We start from the raw sequence: 20,640 nt of genomic DNA on the forward strand, positions 1-20,640 counted from the left end.
CTGGGTGTTAGAGCTTTAAGATGGCCCCTCATCTATTGGCCACTGCCTTCTTGTACTGAATGTTCCTTCCCTATTGCCTGAGCACGCACACCATTTCTTACATCCCTGCCACACACAGTTTCCTTTTCTGGAACATTTTCCCACCCACCTTTCTCCTCGCCAACGCCTCATCCCTCAGTTGCCCAATGAAATGCCGCCTCTTCAGAAAAGCCTTCCCTCACCCTCAGTCTCAATCCAGCCCTTTGCTATCTATAGATTCCTTACTTTTTCCCTTTTTTTTTTTTTTTTTTTTTTTTTTTTAGCAACCTGTTCTTTTTCTTTATAGCATTTACCATAATGGGCCTCAGAAAATTAACTGTATAGTTTGATTTTTAATTGGAATTTTTATTGAGATAATTGCAGATTCACATGCAGCTGTAAGGAATAATACAGAGTTCCAATGTACCCTTTACATACTCTTCCCCAGTGGTAACATTTGGCAAAATTAAAGTACAGTGATCACATCTAGGATATTGATGTTGATACAACCCGCTGATTTTATTCAAATTTCCCCAATTTTACATGCATTAATGTGTGTGTGTCTGTGTGTGTGTGTGTGTGTGTGTGTGGAGAGGTGGTAGTTGTATTTGGTTTTGTACAATTTTACCGCACACGCAGGTTTGTGCATCCAACACCACAGTCAGGATAACAAACATTTCCATCACCACTGGATCCCTTCTGTTTTTCTTTTTACAATCACCTCTGCCCCCACTCCCATTTCCTAATTTCTGGCAAACATTAATCTTCTCTCCATTTAAAAGCTTGGACATTTCAGTAAATGGACCCATATAGTACCTGACTTTTAGGGGTTGACGTTTTTTGATCAGCATAATTCTCTGGAGATTCATTGGAGCTGCTGTGTGTATAAACAACTTATTCCTTTTCATTGCTGTATAGTATTCCATGGTATGTATGTACCACAGTTTGTTTAACCATTCATCTATTAATGGACATCTGGACTAATTCCTGGTTTTAGCTCTTATAAATAAAACTATTACAAATCTTCAAGTGAAGATTTTTGTATGAACACAAGATTCCATTTCTCTGAGACAAGAGCTCAAGAATGAACATGCTGGGACATGAGTTTTATAAGAAACTGATTGATTTTTAAAGTGTGTCTCTGCTGATAGACTTTAAGTTCCCTCCGGGTAAGTAGATTGAGTTTTGTTTGTTTGTCTGCTTGTTTGTATCTTTAATCAGTGTACTAGGAACACTGTACAATTCTTAGAACATAATTTACCACTCTATAAATACTTATAGATGATTTGAATAAGGAAGGAATGAGTGAATGCATGATTACCAATGCTGGCATAGGGATTAAATGAAATAATGTTTGTAAATCATGTTCAGAATGATTTACATGGAGTAAGCTCTAATAGGTAAACACTTTTAGCACCATCGCCACTATAAGATATGATTTTGGTTGAGAGTGACATGAGAAAACTTTCACATCCTTCCACCTTCAGCATCGTATAAACATCACGTGATTTCACAGGATTCCAAGGGTCTGGGTTCTTGCCACTTTATTTCTTTAAATAAAAGCCTATCTTGTGAAAATGCTCAAAAGTGTGAGAGTAGGAAGTTGGATTTCTTTTCTTTTCTTTCTTATTTATTTATTTTTTGAGATGGAGTCTTGCTCTGTTGCCAGGCTGGAGTGCAGTGATGCCATCTCAGCTCACTGCAGCCTCCGTCTCCCGGGTTCAAGTAATTGTCCCCACCTCAGCCTCCTGAGTAGCTGGGATTTTGGGCGCCCACCACCATGCCTGGCTAATTTTTGTGTGTTTTTTTCCCTTTTGTTCTTATCTTTTCTTTTCTTTTCTTTTTCTTTTTTTTTTTTTTTTTTTTTTTTTTTGAGGAGTCTCACTCTGTCACCCAGGCTGGAGTACAGTGGCATGATCTTGGCTCACTGCAAGCTCCACCTCCCGGGTTCATGCCATTCTCCCACCTCAGCCTCCTGAGTAGCTGGGACTACAGGTGCCCACCACTGTACCTGGCTAATTTTGTTTTTGTATTTTTAGTAGAGACGGGGTTTAGCCACGTTGGCCAGGCTGGTCTTCAACGCCTGACCTCAGATGATCTACCTGCCTCAGTCTCCCAAAATGCTGGGATTACAGGTGTGAGTCACCATGCCTGGCCCTGCATTTCATACTTTAAAGAAGACACTGCTTAAATAGGTCAGGGTGAAGCTACATAACCACTTTCCTCGTTGAACATGAGTGCAGGCAATGCATGATAGAAACTTTGGGAATGTAAGGATGTGTGGCACAAAAGAGGTTAAGTTTGTTCCAGGATCCTCATGGCCCCAGAGTGTGACATAAATATAGGTGAAGCCAATGGAGTTAGCACAGTACTTAATAGAGAGAGAAAATTAGTGATTCTCATTTGCCCGAGGAAAGTGCAAGTCTTCGTAATGTCTTGATCTATGTACAAAGAGCTAGTAAAGACAAGCAGTCCTCATAATAAAAATAGAAATGTGGTTTTCCCGACAAAGATGCCACCAGAATGATGAGCTGTCACACAGGACCTGGAGTGACAAGAAAGAAACTTCTTTGGTGACTATAATTAGGATTCCATGGAGAGCAGCAGTGTGCAGGAACTATGCCAGGGTGTTCTCTTTCTCTTTCTAGAATCACCATCAAACTCGGTCTAAAGGGCCAGGATAGCGAGCAGGTGCAAGCTGATCCTTGGTGGACCAAGACCTCTAAAGGGCCAGGACAGCGAGCAGGTGCAAGCTGGTCCTTGGTGGACCAAGTCCTCTAAAGGGCCAGGACAGCGAGCAGGTGCAAGCTGATCCTTGGTGGTACAAGTCCTTGTTCCCTGTAGGCCATGGTGAGGCTCTGACCTGGGGTTTAATAGGCAAGAACTGTTTTCAGTCCGTGACTTGGGCTACTTAAATGGAAGAAGAGAAAACCTTTTATTTTTCCTTATAATGAAAGTGCTTCATGTTCATTATTAAAAACTTGGATTGATTGACAATTTTTAAAAATGATAAAAGTCACCTCTCATTCCAACACCACATTCGGGTGTTTCCTCAAAGCTTTGGAAATACCTATGTAGATCTATAGGTTTAGATTTAGAAAGAGATAAATTTACAAGTAGAGAATACAAATTATTTTATGATAGATTTTACATATATGGGGTATTACCCAATAAGTATGGATTTGCATATTACCTTCCCCCACCCATTTCATATGCATTTTTCTGCTTCTTAAGCTGTTTTCCCCTATGTGTATTTTCAAAATACGCATAGTTTACAAGGATGTAGCCCAGTGAAATGAGTGGTAGACTAGTTGTATGTATGACTGGCTGTTGAACGAAAAATCTAAACCAATCCCGTGTGTATATGCTGGCCGAGATCTGTTTTCTTCAAGTTCTGTGGAAGAGAAGGAGCAGAACAGTAACAGGGTCTCCTTTAGACGGTGGATCAAGGCCTGAGCTTTTTCTACGTTCACCATGGTTTCTATATAACAGGGAAATCCTAGGGTGATTTAAGATACCCACAAGCGCCCTGGGGAGGCGACACCTACCTGAACCACAGTTTGGGATCCTGTAATTCAATTTAATTTCTGGAGAAAGAACCCACTCTCAGAGAACTCGCGCACCAATTGTTCAACTTTCAGACGTTCTACTTGGAAATCCATTTTAAGGAATGCCTCATGCAATAAAGTAGAATGTGAGAAAATCACACTCACCTGAGTTAGGGCCTCAGGGTATACATTTAAATAAGCTATTTATCTTCCCTCACCCTCAGCTTCCTCACCTGTGAAATGGGAGGAGTCATATCACCTTGCTTATCGGATTTCTGGGAAGATGAAATAAAGTAATGAATGTAAAACCCTTGGCATAGTATCTAACACCCAGTAAATGCTAGGTAATTCTTAACTTTGCTGTTACTGGCCGGAGCGCCGTGACTCACACCTGTAATCCCAGTACTTTGGGAGGTTGAGCTGGGCAGATCACTTGAGGTCAGGAGTTCGAGATCAGCCTGGCCAGCATGGCAAAGCCCCGTCTCTACCAAAAGTACTAAAAGTAGCCGGGCGTGATGGCACTTGCCAATAATCCCAGCTACGTTGGAGGCTGAGGCAGGAGAATCACTTGAACCCGGGAGATGGAGGTTGCTGTGAGCTGAGGTTGTGTGATAGAGCAAGACTGCATCTCAAAAAAACAAAAAAAGAACAAAACAAAACTTTGCTGCTACTTTTTACAGCATTTCATGGACTTGTGTGTGCATCTTGATAGGACATTGGCCATGCAGGGGAACAACATTGGAATGGTTTTTCTGGTGAGAGGCAGGGGTTGGAGAAAAGAGAGTCACAGCCTGCTGAGAATCTGAGTGATATTAAAGGAAGTATAGGCACCCTGGAGGTTAGTGTTTTCACTAAAAAGATCATAAATTATTAACATCCCACAGAGTTACCCAGAAGAACACTCATGCCAGATCCTGCCTGCTGTATAAGAGAGCCTCTTTAGAGATGTCTGTGGCTCAGTTATGAAGAAGAAAAAGCAGTCAGGGGGATGATGGGTATTACAATTGCTTCCTTAGTGGAAACACTAGAGTTGAGGGAGAAAGCAGGATTGGAAGTAGCAATGGGCTCTCCTTAGAAAGCTTAAAGAGATGGCTCCCTTTGTTTCTAGCCTAAAAGAACAGGGCTGGCTGTCTTCCACAAAAGTCAATGTACATTGCTTTATTTTTGTGTTTATAATCAACAATAGCCAGATTATCATTACCAGTACCAACATTACTACCACCATTATCATCATCACCATCACCATCATCATTACCATCATCATCAACAATATCATCACCATTCACCACTATTATGATTATCATACTCATCATCATTATTACAATCACCTTCATCATCATCATCACCATCGTTATGATAATCATGATCATCATGATTATCAATGCCATCATTATTACCATCACTTTCATCATAGTCATCACCATCATCATGATCATGATCATCACCAGCATCATCACCACCACCACCATCATCATTACCACAATTATCCTTGAAGCTGGTATGTATTATGCACTTACTAGGTGCTAACTGGTTGCACTAAGAAATTTAGTGTATTATTCCATGCTATCAAATTTAGTCTTGTGAGACAAAAATATTTGTGCTTTTCCCATATATAAATAAGGACCCAAGACTCAGGAAGTTTTAAATAACTTGCCAAAAGCCACTTAGGTAGTATGCTATAGTTCAAAGATTCAGAACCAGGAGGTCTGCCTCCCCAGTCCTTATCATCATCCATTTCGTTATCAAGAAGGCAGGACAAGGTTAGGATAAACTCTGTGGCCCGAGAACAAGCTCTTTTAATTCTTATTATTTTTCTTCATGGGCGAGTAAACTTATAATCTGTGCTTCCCAGGGTTACATGGCAAACCAATGTTTCTCAAATACATACATACATTTACACCAGTAGAAACCATTTTAGAAATAAGTGTTACGGGAAACTCCATTTGTAAGAGAGATAAAAGGAGCAGGATAAAAGATGCATTTTATGACTTCAAATATGAAACATGTATCATAAAGGCAATTAGTGAGAAAATGAGGCTATTTTGATGAACACCAATATTCGAAATTGGGAGTATGGATAGCTAATATTGTTTTCAATTAGCCTCATAATCCAATTCATTTCAGTATTTTAATTTGTTGCATGCTATTGAAAAGATGCTGGTTCACACAGTGATACTGAGATGCAAAAAGTAATTTTTTAACCAGGTGACTTTAAAATGTCTTGTTAATCTGGAATGTAAGCTCCATGTCCTGTCTTAGTTGACCACTGAGTCTCCAAGACCAGCACTGTTCTTGGCACAGACACTATTTTCAAAAGGTAGCTGATGATTGAATAAATGTATTAACCAACTAGTAAATTAAATGAATCTCAGAAACATGCAAATGGAAGAGGACTAATATTTTCATTTTTAATTTTTCTCATTCACTTAACTAATATTTAACAAGCATCCACTATAGTAAGCCAAGTGCTATTCTAAGGTGATGGGGATGCAACATTACTGGGGGAAAACATAGTTCTCATGGGACATGTGCATGCCCTTGTGTACAGGATGGGGGTGTGGAGGATAGACAGAAAATAGACAAGGAAGTCACTATTAATGCTGGCTGTAACATTTAGAAGCAGACAGCTTACCTAAGCCTTCTGAGTCTCAGCATGCTTGTGGGTAATGTAGTATTATCGGTATGGACCCAGCAATACCCCTGTGAAGAATAAACAGAAACACACAGAGGTGCTATCATCCTCGCCTCCATCTCAATATTGCAAAACATACAAGGATGCACATTTCATCCTGTGATTATTCATTTAACTAGGCACTGGGCATTCTGGGATTTGTACATTCATATCATTAAAGCAGTTTCAGCCGAAGAACATATATTTGGAGATGTTTTAACATGCTCTGGGCATAAGTGATTATAGCCCTAGGTTCAAGGTGACCAGAATCTGGACAGAGGGAGATGTGTAGAAGAAGTACCAGTTACATTGCAAGGTAAGATATGCAGAACCAGGTTAAAGCATTGAATAATGTACCCTAACCAGTGGAAGGGGTCATTGATGCCTTTTGAACAGAAGACTGACACCCTTAGTTTTGGGTGTTTAAAATTCCTCTGTGGCACCAATGTGAAGTATGAGTTGGGAAGAGCTGAGACTGAGAGCAAAGGAACTTAGGTAAGTATAGCTTTTTCCCCCATTTTCTGAACATCTAGGCTAAATAAAATAATGTGATGTACTAGTATAGCAGCAATGGAAAATTAAAACAGCCTTAATAGTTGGAAGATGGAAGAGTTAAAAATAATATAATTTGGGAACCAATTGACTCTTCAGAGCAGCAAAGGAAGATGTGAAGGGCAAATGTTGAGCTTTCAAGGTTAAGTAAATGGAAGGGAGGTGCTTCCATTAACAAACGGGTAAGTCAATAGAGGAAGAGCAGCATGTGCAGATGCATTTGTTTGGGGGAAGGTTAAAATAGCAGCAAGGATAGGACCTTGGCACTGAGACATGCAGGAGGCTGTCTGAAGTTCATGATGTTTCCTGACATGCAGCCTGTGAGCAGAGGTCAAGGCTGGGGATGCGATAAGGATTTGTCTGGATTCTGCAGAAAGTCTGATGCAATGGCTTTCAATCATTACTGCAAATCCTTCACAAGTGTGTGAAGAGTATCATAGCCATTACTATATTACTATATTACTATGTATGTGTATATATAATATATATTTTATATATACATAAAACACATGTTATATATGTGTTACATATATATTATATATGTTTTTATACATTGTATATTTTATATTTTATATTATATATGTTATATAATATATATTATATAGGCTATGTAATGTATTACATACTATATATGATATATGTTATATATTATACGTTGCATATGTTATATATTATATATTACATGTTGTATGTGTTATATGTTATATATAATATATAACATATATAACAATTAATAATTCTGATATATATAATATATATTATATATATATCAGAAGTGGGTTGTGCAAGGTGATGACGATTAGCGTATAGGAGGTAAGACACCTAATGAGCCACAGAGTGATGTCAAGCAAGATTTTTTTGTCTGTGAGGCATGTGAGAACGCTGCGATACATGTGCATAAGAAAGTCCAGCCACGGACGTATATAGTCTTTTTCTTACATGCCACTCTACTGAAATAGTCTTGAATTATTTTATCTGACACCAGGTGAAGGAAATGCTATATTTTCATCAGTGAGCACAATAGGTCTTCTAATGGAGAGTACAGGTTTGGTTTGGGAAGTTGGCTTGATGCAAAGCTGGATGAGAGATGATCCCCTCAAAGACACAGAAACAACTGTTGCCAAGCTTTTAAGGAGAGGGAAGCAGAGAATGAAGGAGTGAGGATGAGAATTTGTTCTCTGGCTCTCAAAAAGAAAAGAGGGAAGAGGAAAAGGAAGTAAGGCAGAGAAAGTCTGGAACCAAGAGAGTTTAATCAAAGTCGAGGGCACTGGAATAGTCAAATGTCATTTTCAAGGATGTGATACATACAGTTGACCCTCCATGTCCTAGGGTTCTGCATCCATACATTCAGCCAACTGCAGATCAAAAATATTCAGAAAAAAATTGTGTCTGTGCTAAACATGTGCAAGCATTTTTTTCCTTGTCATTATTCCCTAAAGAATGCATTGAAACAACTATTAACATGGAATTGCATTGTATTAGTAAACCTAGAGATGCTTTAAAGTATACAGTAGGATATTTGTAGGTTACAAGCAAATACTACACATCTGTAGATTTTGGTATCCTTGGAAGGTTCCAGAACCAATCACCCATGGATAGTGAACGATGACTCTACAGATTCTTGTCTGTGTTTTTAAAATGAGAATCACATCTTCCATTATCTCTGCCACCATCTTCATGTCTACTTATACATGCATCATTTAGTGGATGTATTGCAGAATCGGTTAATTAGTTTCAGGTATGGGTCTTTGTAATAGAACCCAGAGACGGAATATAAGAACCTGGACTCTCAGGCCTGATGAGGTTGTGAGAATATGAACTGCCTGCAATTGTGAATTACAATTTGGGGACTAAGACTTGGAATCCTAGAGACTGTCTCTTTGCTAAGGTGAAATTTTGAGAGTCAGGAAGCTTTTCTACCCAATACCCGATATATCCCCAATTTAACCTTGTAAGTTTTGCAGATAAACCTAGTTTTGTATGATTCCTTGCATCCTTCCTAGCTCACCTACAACAATCATCAGACTTTGAAGGTATTCACTGATGCCAGGGACTAAGAATACCTGGGGTGTCTTTGGCCTGTGTTCCAGGACGGGACCTTGGGAAGGTAGAGGTTAAGGTGAATTAATTAAGAACTGGCGGTGTTAGAGGTGAAGTCACTTCTAGTAAGAAATGCTTGATGACAACTCATTTTTTACTTTAAAGATAAAATTTCTGAGCATTTCTGGGGTCAAAGAACCTTGCAGCCAAGCTCATGAAAGAGGAAAAATAGAATCTTCTGCAGGCTTTGTTTGCCTTCAGATTTGCTTGAGTTTCATCCAGAAGTCGAAACACAGAGAGTGGGTGGGGTGGAGGGTTCCCAAAGTAGACCTTCCCACCCACTTGTTCATTAGGAGAAATCACCACTTAGCTGTTTTTGTCTCTGCCGCCTACCCTCCCTTGTCCCACGCACTTACATTCAGTCCTGTGCACTGGAAACAGACTCCCACCCTCTCAAGTGCCAAACGCTGCACCTTCTCTTTGCATCACCTCCTGGAATTGATTGTTTCAGGAAAGCTGCTATAGGAACTGAAGTTATTTGCTTGCTCTGTGTACCTTTTAATTTGGGGTTCTGCCTAGTGTGTCTCGGGTCTCTTTTGACATATGTCAGTTGGCTGCTCTGATAGAACATTGTCTCCATAACTTGTCACTTTTGCCAGGAATGATGATAGGAAAGCGTTGGCAAGAAAAAAAAAAAAAAAAAAAGACTGAAGCAGAATCATTTCTTTTGAAAAGCTTAGGGTAAGCTGTGGATAGGGTGGGACTTACCCTCGCTGTAATTGAGTAAGGACAAGAAAGCTAGGAAAAATTCATATGATAAAATTAGGTGACTGGGGTCAGTGATATATTTCTGGAAAACGAAAGCTTGAACATAAATTGGCATAGAGTGCCAATTTCTTCACAAAAGTGCTTGCTAGGTTTAGATACTGTAAAAAATGATGAAGATGATGATGATGATGATGATGATGACAATGGTGATTTTGTAAGCAGCATCTCTACTGCTGTTCGTATAGCATGATTAAAAAGGATACTTTCTCATTTTGTTCAACAGACCTGAAAACCCTGTTTTCCATCTCTTATTAGAAGGATAAGATATATACTTCTTCCCTCAGTTTCTTCTTATGTAAACTGGAACTATAAAAATCATCTACCTTACAGGATTTTGTGAAGATCAGAAAAAAATTAATTACCATCTGGCCAGAAGTAATTTTCTAACATGTATTACCCTTGTCAGTCTTCACAAAATAGTGAAGGACTTGACCTGATATTGTGTGAGATACAGTTGGTGAAGAATTTAGTTGACAAGGGCTAATGTGCAAGCTTGCATTCATTTGATTCATTAGCAAGGTTAAATAAATTGTGTACTCAGAAGACCAGGGCAGAACGGCGATGTCTATGATGTCTATACATTTTCGTATAGTGCCATGTCATATAAAAAACTTTTCAAAAAGAAAATTGTATCTGAAGTTAGTCCTTCCATAAATGTATTGACTTTGTTGGTCTTGTTTTGTAATTTTTTTGCAAAGAAGGAGGAATGATGGTTTTGTCAACTGGTCAGGGGCTGAAAATAAAAATACCTGATAATAATAGTTGCTATATATTGAGTGGTTGCTAGATAATGGGCACCATTTTTATGACTTATATATATTACATGATTTTATCTTTCAACAATTTTGGAAGGAAAAGTATCATTATTCTCCTAAGAGAGAATGAAACTGAAGTTTTAAGAACTTATGTGTCAATAGACATATAACAGCAGCTGCAAAGGTATGATCCGGAGCTAGGTCTTCACACCGAGCAGCAAGACCCCAAAAGGTGTACTCCTCACTGCAGGTGTACTCAGGGGAGTACACCTTTTGGAGTCTTACTGTTTGTGTTTGAGGCATACCCTCATATGAACCAGAAAGAGTTCCCAAATACCCCATCACAACTCCATCTTTCAGGTGGCCTTGAACGAGCAGGGCTGAGTCATTGAGGAACAAGAATAAACTCTGGTGATCCAACAAATTCAATTCATTTGACCTTTATTAAGCCTCTCTTAAGTGAAAGGCATGCTGCTCTGTGGTTCAGGGAAATCAGAAATGAGAAGGGTGTTTGGTTTGTTTTGCTGCAGTGAACCTGTGGGGGTAAAAAGAATAGTTATTCAAGCCTAAAGAATAACTATTGTTTTTTTAGTCTCCTCGTGATAGCTAACAAGTATTGTTGATACTTGGTGTATCAGTGCTTATGGTAAGAAGCACTTTACATTCCTTATCTCGGTGGTTCCCAAATGTCGATCCACAGACTCATTGGATTCTGTAATGACATTTTCAACAGACTGCAGCTAAATGAGAAAATTAAGGACAATTTAGTGAACATTTTAATAGACCTAAATTTAATCAATTTGAAGGACTGTCCTTTATTTTCAGATTATGTCCTTCCCTTTTTTTTTTTTTTTTTTTTTTTTTTTGCATTTTGGTGTAAAATGCTGTTTCTTTTATTAAATGCTAATGATAGTAGACAGCGTATATGAGTTTATGTGTGTATGTATTAATGTACTACCTTGGCAAGAAATTTAAAAGCTGTTAATTTTCATGCAGTCTCTTTACCGTTTTTAAACTTTTCTTAGAACTGTCCATGTATTTGAGAGCTGGAGGACAAGAAGTCTGAGAATCATTGTAGTTTCTAAGGGTGCTACCATTGACCCCATTTTACAGATGAAAAAAAAACTAAGATTCGGAATGATTAGCTCACATGCTCACGTTCACAATAGTTTGCAAGTAGCAGAGCTTGAATTTAAACCAGTTTGTGTGTTTCTGAAGATGCAGAACAACTGCAAGATGGGCATACGGCTGCTTTTGCTGCAATGAATAGGCTCCCTAGCCTGCCCCTGGCCATGGATGTGGGCCATGCAACCATTTTCAGAGTCCCGGGACTCTTTGGGCCTTTGTTTGGCGTGCAGACTGAAATCTACAACAGCTTTAGACATTCATGGTGTTTCCTAGGAACTGGTTTGCAGCAGTTCTGTTCCTCTGCTTGCAGCTATGCAGGAGTTAAGAAGAGCCTAGGCTTGTGTCCCTTCCCTCTACCCCTGAGTCCTGTGTTTCTGTTCACCCTCAAAAAATGTGAGCTATGTGTAGAGGTAAATGCAGACATCCTGCTGAGTGGCATACAGCAGAACCCCATGTTGGGGGAAGAACTGGGTTGAAAGATCCCATTTTCCAAGCTTGCGCTCCAGGGGAGCCATAGTCAGTGGCCAGTGAGACAACAGGAGGAGAGACAAGGCTCAAGGGTCAAGGGAGAAGACACTGTCTGTGCCTCCTGAGCTTCCTCCTCATTGTGCCTGCAGGGAAGAGGGAAGGCAGTTTGGGTCATGGCTTGTAGGAACAAAAAAGGACAAACTCATTTTCCACAACTTCCTGCTTTACATGTGAGACTTGTTGTAAAGACAAACTACCCCACCCTGTGAGATGGGTAGTTGAAAATCAGACATACCTGGGTTTTTGCAAATCAATTGCATCCCTTGTCTTCTCTAGAAACATATGCAAGTTTCCAGCCTGGCAGTCAGTTTCTGAGCAGCCTTGGCACCTGAGGAAGGGGTAGGACGAGGATCTGGGTATTTTTATTTTTATTTCTGATGAGATAAGCAGAAAACATTGTACCTGAGAAGTTATGCTGTAAACGGATATGAGATTCTGGGTTACTGAAATCCTGTATGGATGCTAAGGTGCTATGTAGCTGAGTCCATTCTCTTTTTGGTTGTGGATCTTAATTATCTAGAATATTGCAACTCAGTAGTGGCTTTAAGCAGGTTTTCATTTACTAGCCAGGAAAAGTTACCACCATTAAAAAAATTATTCTTTAGGAACATGTAGCCTGGGGTATTTATAATAACAATCATAGTAGTACTTGTAGTAGCAATGATAATAATATAATTGTTTCATTTTATTATAAAAGTAATACACAGACACATTCTTATTGTGAAAATCCAAACAACATCAATCTGTACAGAATGAAAATTGAGACCCCCCAATCGCCCCTCATCTATTACCCTAGATCTAAAAGCATTTATTGGATTGACTTATACCTTTCCGGGCCCTTTTGCATGCACTTCACATGATTGCATGTATGCCTATTTATGCACATATGTATGCATATGTGGATGTCTATATGCATGCACACACATATTTTTAAAGAATTGTGGAGTTTTGCTCTTTGTTTTGGCTTGATTTTTCACATGTGAAATTTTATTATATATATCCTGAAACTTCTTAGAGATCTTTCTTAGAGATTTTTCCAAGGAAAAACACACAGATGCCCCTCATTCTTTTTAACTGGTGCATTGCATGCATGTGCTACACCTTGTTTTATCCCCTATTTCCTCTATTGCTGTTTATTACAGTTGACCCTTCGACAACATGGGGATTAGGGTCATTAACCCCCCACAAAGCAGAAAATTTGTGTATAACTTTATTTATTTATTTTTTGAGACAGACTCACTCTGTTGCCCAGGCTGGAGCGCAGTGGCGTGATCTCAGCCTACTGCAACCTCCACCTCCTGGGTTCCAGTGATTCTCATGCCTCAGCCTCCCAAGTAGCTGGGACTACAGGTGTCTGCCACTATGCCTGAGGGCTAATTTTTGTATGTTTGTTGGAGACGGGGTTTCACCATCTTGGCCAGTCTCCTCTTGAACTCCTGACCTTAAGTGATCCACCCGGCTTGGCCTCCCAAACTGCTGGGATTACAGGTGTAAGCCAACATGCCCAGCCCAAAATTTGTGTATAACTTTTGATTCCCCCAAAACTATGATTAGCCCACTATTGACTGAAAGCAAACAGTGAATTAAAATGTATTTTGTATGTTATATGTGTTATATATATATTCCTATAATAATGTAAGCTAAGGTAAAGAAAATATTAAGAAAATCATAAGGAAGGCCGGGCACGGTGGCTCACACCTGTAATCCCAGCACTTTGGGATGGCGAGGTGGACTGATTACTTGAGGTCAGGAGTTTGAGACCAGCTTGGTCAACATAGTGAAACCCTGTCTCTACTAAAAATACAAAAATTAGCTGGGCGTGGTGGCACATGCCTGTAATCCCAGCTACTCAGGTGGCTGAGGCAGGAGAATTGCTTGAGCCTGGGAAACAGAGATTGCAGTGAGCCGAGATTGTGCCACTGCACTCCAGCCTGGCCAACAGAGCGAGACTCTGTCTCAAAAAAAAAAAAAAAAGAAAAAGAAAAAGAAAAAATAATAAGGAAGAGAAAACATATTTACTACTGATTAAGTAGAAGTGGATCATCATAAATGTCTTCATCCTTGTCATTTTACATGAGGTAGGCTGAGGAGGATGAGGAAGAGGAGGGGTTGGTCTTGCTGTCTCTGGGTCTCTCAGGTGGCAGAGAATTTGTGCACATGTGGTCCTGTACAGTTCAAATCTGTGTTGTTCAGGGGGCAACTGTATTTGCTTTTACAAGCAATGCTGGAGTGAATATCCTGGTTTATGTATCATGTGTCTAGCTCAAATATTTCAGCAGGACAGATATCTAGAATTAGAATAGTTACTTTGAAAGATGTGCATATTTTAGATTTTGGTAGTGAGCACCAAAATATTAATACCATCTCCAGGACTGTACCAGTTTTGACTCCCACCATCTGTGTTTGAGGTTACCCATTTCTCCACAGTGATGTCAAATCTATGTATTATTGGTGGGCATTTTATTCATTTAATTGTTTGATTTCATTTGTTAACTGATGTCAGTCTTTTAGGCAAAAGATGGCCGTAAACTGTTCTAAACCACCAGTGTAATTTTGAAAAGCGCATTTGTAGTAGGAGCTAGTTGTGAACTGGGTATTGCCTGCACTTGTATTTCTGCTCTTGCAAGCGTGGTTTATTTTTAGTCCTAGACTCACTGACAACCCACACCCAGGCTACAAAGCTAGAGGAGTCTGAGGGTCCTTTACACAGAAGCAGGCTCTAATCTCGATCCTGTCATTACATGCAAAGCTATTGCTGCTGAATGGTTGGAATTGGTTCTGCCTGGGACGCAGCCCTTTACTCCGAAAAAGGAGCGCTGTGCTCATTTGAGCACTGCCGAAATCCTGGGCCCTCCAATTCAGTGTCATGGAGTGATCATGCTTTTGCCTAGAGAAACTGTATCTGAGAAATGGAGCTTCTGCAAAATACAGCTCAGAGGGACCATCAGGGGCTGAGACCTCATTCTAGAGGCCAACAGGCTAGCTCATTGTCTACATTAGAAGTGCCAAACTTCTCACTGCTACCGCTAGTAGATTGACCCATGAGAACTCCAGAATTCATGTAGACATGCTCCTCAATTTACAATGGGGCTATGTCCTGATAAACCTATTGTAAGTTGGAAATATTGCAAGTGGAAAGTATCTTTTCGACTTAGGATATTTTCACGTTACTTTGGATTTATCCAGATGTGACGTCATCGCACGTCGGGGACCATCCGTATTAAACAAATCTGAGGCTTAGGCAATAAGATTGGAAGAAGCGGGCTGCAAGCGGGCTTTCTTGAAGCTGAAACTGCATTTTTCAGAGCAAGTGTGCTTTTTAGGTAGATTTCCCTGCCATCTGCCTCACCCTGGTTTCCCTAATTCCCAGATCTTGATCTTGTCTATTATGCTTCCCACAGCACTCACCACCATCTTTTGTACTGTACTTATTTCTTATCTGTAGTATTTACTTTCTGCTGCCCCTCCTCCAGCCACTAGAATGTAAAGTGTCTGATGTCAGGGACCTTTGTTTGTCTGGCCCCACTGATACAGACCTGGGAGCCTAGAACAGTGCCTGGAATGAGATCAGCACTAACTAAATACGATTCAGGTGTTCGAACAAGTCAGTGAATCAAAGTGCTTTTGATAGAGATAAATAATAAAGTTTTCTAAAGATACTTCCATGCTCGCTTTAATGAAGATGGAGACTATGTTGTCGCCCACATTAAATTTGCAAGTGAAAGTAAAATATTTCTAAGTAGCACCTTGGCATTGCCACTGAGCTAACCCCAGTATAGATGATTACACTGAAGTTCAAGTCTTTCTTTCTAACTGGAGTTTTTCTTGCTCTGAGGTATGGCAACTCTTATAGAAAGTATTTTTTTTTTAACTGGAATGTCTGCTATTTTAACACCCTTGGGAAGTTATAATAAATAGTTATGAAAACAAGAAAAAAAAGATTTCCATTCTTCTTTTAAACTGCTGGCAAATTTGGGGGAAGAAAAAGTTACAATATTATTTTATGAATCAAAACTTGGGTAGTTGCCTTCTGCCTAAGGAAGTTTCATTTGAAGATGACATTATTCATTGCCAGTCTTCCTGCACTTTTTCAGCTTCCTGTGGGGTATGTATAACCATTCCATTAAGGGTCCTTGTAGCTGAAATGCAGGCAGGGTGGCCCTTGAATGAATATGAACCCACGTGATGTTGAATGGCCAGACATTTTTTTGTAGAGAGATAAAAGTGTTTTCTTTCCCCACTTCTCCCGTTTATTGATGTTGGAGAATCATGTCAGAGCTAGTAGACTTGATATGACTCTTTCTCAGTCTCTGTTGAGATGGAATTCAAATTCGCTACCCCCAGATGCTGCTTAAAAGACTGGCAAAGTTTTGTCTTCAAGTGAGCAATGGTTGTGGATATGATGCTATCATTTGATCTGGGGTCATTGGATGCCCTATTCCTGATTAAGGAGCACTGATGTTATCAACCGGAAAGTGTTCCTCTGGGCTCCTTAATATGGTTGCAGTGTTTATGGGGAGGGGACTTGTCCCCGTGTGTGATTGCGTTTGCATGTGCTGGTGGAGGGATGTTCAGGCTTAGTTATCCAGAGAACAGAACCTGACTCCAAATAATTTTGACGTGGATTTAGGTCTGGTTCTCATTGTTGTACTTTGCAGATATTCAGTGTGTCTGACTGCGAAAACCTAAGTTGGAGGGAAAGTCTGAGCCGTTATTGCAAGATGGATCTGTGGGGATCTAATCACCACTGAGGGGTTCCAACTTTGGGGAGAAAACGGACCGGAAAATCTGTATTGTCTCAGTGCAGCCAAAATCAGTTATTGGGTCTTTACATAATGTATTTGTTTTTCATTAAACCATTCAGATAAAGTCTTATTAAAGTGCCATGTATTATTTATCATGTTTCTTATGAAAATGAGCTGAAGGAAAAAATTCTCTCCTCTTCTTGGGGTATTTACAGGCTTTTCCAATGCCAGCAAGAGAAAAAAAAAAATAAAGGAAAGCAGTGCGAATCCCTCAGTACAGCAGATTGCTTGAGGCAACAGTAAAGAATGGGAAAGGGAGAGTGAGGACTGGAAAGGCAGAATGGTTGGCCTTTTATTCCATTTGTGTTCTGTGGAGTGACTTTCTCTTTAGTTTTGTGAATTGCAAAAATAAATAAATAAAGGCAGGTAGGAAGTGAGAGAATAAAAGAGGGAATTCTTGTATTTGTTAATCAAAGCTTGTGCCATGAATGTGACTTCTGACGCAACATACAGCAAATGTCTTTCAAACTAACCACTGCCAGCACCCCCTAATAAAAGCAGTACAGAATAGCAGCCTCTACTCTCCAAATCCCCTGAATGAACTTCTGCATAGGGCTAAAGGGTTAAACATGCTACTGTGTCCCTGCTAAATTGATGGGATGTGTGAGCCCCAGAGTAGTTGGAGGCACTGGTTCTGCAAGATGAAAAGTAGAAAGAAACAGCGGGTTGGGGCCTAGTGTTAGGCAGAGTGAAGACTTCATAGTTATTTCAAACAGAATGACAACAAAAAATAGAGCCGTGGGATAATTAGTTTTCTTTTCTTCAGAAAGCATTTTGATTAGCCTGCGAAGTGAGTTGTGCCTTGTGAACTGATGGCTGGGTTCAGAGCCTTCATTTGGCTGAGGATGTCGGGGTGAGCCCTGAGGAGGACGGGATATTTGGGATGAACTGGCCTGGTGGCCAGTTCCAGCATTCTGCCCCAAATATTCTTTTGTGAGAGAACCCCCATCCCCTCCCAGGTAGGGCTCCGTCCTGTAGGTCAGTGAGAAGATGTCAGAAAGGTTTCTTTCAGGAAACCCAACAATCCAAAAAGATGCTGTTCAGACAGCTGATCCCTTGGTCTGAAAACAAAAAAAAGAAAATCCAATCATTGGGTCAAAATCTATATTAAAAAAATATGGCTACTATTCCTGATCACGATTTTATTGCTGCCAAGAATGTGCTTTTTTTTTTTTTTTTTTTTTTCCTGTGAGGACCAAGGACGAGTTAGAGTCTTAATATTTTCTTTTGATTTGCAGATCACATCCTATTTTATTGCATAAAGACTAACGAAATCTACTAATGAATAATTATTACTTCATAAAATAAAGGGGAGGGGAGACCCGCTTGCAAGAGCAGAATGTTAATTTGACCAAGGAGGGCTGGACAGGCAAGAATAAAAAATAAATAAATAAACCATTGTAATTTGCTCCCTGCAGCCGACGGAGTAATCTCTTATCAGACACGGACTTCCCTACCCTGTGCATTTATAATTTGAGAGGAGCCGGTGTTCTGGGCTGGGAGAAGCCCCCTTCTAGTCACCCCAAGCTGGCACGTTAGTCCAACAGGCTTGATTTCCACGCCAGCCTGGGCGGTTGCTCTCATTGAACAGCTCAGGGGCTCGTTCGCTGTGCTCGGGGCTGCCTGCCCAACCAAGGCGAGGCACAGAGGGAAAGCTGCGCCCCAAACGCCTGGGGGTGCATCGGCGCCTCAGTGCGCTGCTGGGGGGTGCAGAAACCTTCTCCCCTCCCTCAGCCCGAGCTCCCTCCTGCTCCCAGCCCCTAACGTCTCAGCACTCCACCTCCTGAGGAGGGGAAATCCCTTTTCTGTGTTTATTTGGCAAGGAATCGGGCAAACGCACCGCCACCAACATCTACCGCTGTAGGTCCCAGCTGGGCCATCGCGCTAATTGTCCAGCTCGCCTGATGCCGGGCACGCGGGGCGCTCACCGGCGGAGGGTTTTAGCAGACCCAATTTAAATTTTGGTGAGTCTTTTTTTAAAAAAAAACAAAAAATAATAAATAATTTTTTAAAAAAAGGCTAAGGGGAGGGAAGGAAAAAAAGGGAAAAAAAAATCTTTCCCCTGGACCCATTTGACAAATGAGGAGACAGACAGCATCAGGACCAACGGAGTGAGCTTCAGTGTGAGTCGAAACCTCTCTCTCTGTCTCTCTCTCTCTCTCTGTCTCTCTCCTCCTCCCCCGTACCTCCGTCCCACCCCTTCCTCCCCTCCCTCCCTCGCGCTATCCTTGCCCCTCTCCTATTCAGCCTCCTCGGGCGGGCAGCGCACCCCCTGCACCTTCCAGAGAAGTTCCCTCTGCCCGTTCTCGTGTCACCTTCACAGGGGCATGGGGTAGGGGGCCCCTTCCACTTTCCAGGGGATCAATAAGCAGGCCCAACAACCCAGAAAAGCCAGAGGACCGTGCGAAGGGAACCAACTAGTTTCCAGGTCCCCGCAAGTGTTTTAGTTGGAGGCAGAGAACGCCGGGATCTAGCACATCCCCAGGCAGGGAGAGCCAGGGAGGAGGGACAAGCGGGGTGCGGTGGGGGGAGGGAGGGAGAGACAGAGAGAGAGAGAGGAGAGAGAGAGAGAGAGAGAGAGACAGCGCGAGCCACCAGTCGTTGACTTAGATAACCAGCAAAATTAAAAAGAAAAAAAAAAAATTGTAGCGCCCAGGCAGACAGCAACGTGATTGCATGCGAGCGTCCCCACTCGGGCTCGGCGGGCGCCAGAGAGACATGATGCAGCATCCTCTGACGGGGGCCACCTGCGTGGCGCTCCCCAACGTGGGCATGTGTCCCCAGCTTTCGTGTGCCTTGACTTTTATGTACTTACAGCAGGTAAGGCGCGCGTCTGCCCTCGGTGGCTGCTTTCCCCGGGCTCGGCCAGATGGGTCCCCGTGCGTCCTGGGCTGCGCTTCGATGCCTTATGGGGGTTCTGAGGAGGGGGCTCCCGCGTTGTGAGGGAAAGGGTGGATGGAAGCCTCCCACTCTCTGTGGAGCCCGGGCACCTCGCGCTGAGATGTTTCTGCACCTGTCTGAATACTTTAAAACCGCCTGATGCCCAGCCTGGGTACCCGGAGTTTGACATGGAAAACTGCCTTTTCCTTGCTACCATCTTCCTTGTGTCAGTGCCTTTCGTGCTGATCTGAGAAGACCCCTTTGATGCTAAGAGTTTGAATCTTTGTGGAGGCATTCCGGTGCCTGCAGTGTTAATTCTGCTGATTTAATAGGGAGTGGAAAGCAGAAGTGTGGTGTGTGTGGTGATGGTGGTGGTGGTGGTGGTGTGTGTGTGTGTGTGTGTGTGTGTGTGTTTTCCTAAGTTTGTGTCGTGCTATATTCGGTCCGCATGGGATCGGAGCATTTGAATTTCTGGAGTGTGTCAGCCCCAGACTGTCTTCAAACTCGCTGGCAATGCTGTGATGAGGGTGAGCTGTTTAGGATGTTGTCTTTGTTGGCATGTGTAAGGATGTGTATTTTTTATTTATTATTTATTTATTTATTTATTTATTTATTTATTTATTTATTTTGTGGGTTTTTTTCCTCCCTTTCACTTCTCCTTAGTGGTCTTGCTGAGGGAGTCTGTGTTTGCTCTATTTTCCATTCGTTGTACACATTTCAGTCTTTTGACACCTTACTCTGTTTCTCAGAATGTTGCCCTGGGACCCTCTCTGCTCTGTCATCCTTTCTTTATTGGAAGGATTGCTTCCTGAGTTGGTTCCTGTGCTTGGGAAATAGCTCAACACTGCCCTTGTAGGGTGACAGGCCAGCTCTCTGTCATTGGGCAG

The 20,640-nt window shown here is 41.4% G+C and overlaps 1 protein-coding gene across 26 annotated transcripts in view; it reads left to right on the forward strand.

The window, feature by feature from the left end:
* The window catches only part of RBFOX1 (RNA binding fox-1 homolog 1), a 2,485,439-nt gene that overhangs the window by 2,058,872 nt on the left and 405,927 nt on the right, over positions 1-20,640 (forward strand). For 3 of the 26 annotated variants that reach the window (XM_073015159.1, XM_037989530.2, XM_073015149.1), the window contains exon 1: positions 19,451-19,693. The exons of 19 other annotated variants lie outside the window; for them this stretch is intronic. In XM_073015159.1, coding sequence (XP_072871260.1) covers positions 19,550-19,693 — 144 coding nt within the window. In that variant the 5' untranslated portion in view covers positions 19,451-19,549. Of the gene's footprint in view, positions 1-19,448; positions 19,694-20,640 lie in introns of those variants that run through there. 4 more of the 26 variants (XM_073015151.1, XM_073015154.1, XM_073015147.1 and 1 more) reach the window with 3 other exon arrangements.

Source organism: Chlorocebus sabaeus, chromosome 5 (assembly GCF_047675955.1).
Source record: "Chlorocebus sabaeus isolate Y175 chromosome 5, mChlSab1.0.hap1, whole genome shotgun sequence".
Lineage (NCBI taxonomy): Eukaryota > Metazoa > Chordata > Mammalia > Primates > Cercopithecidae > Chlorocebus > Chlorocebus sabaeus.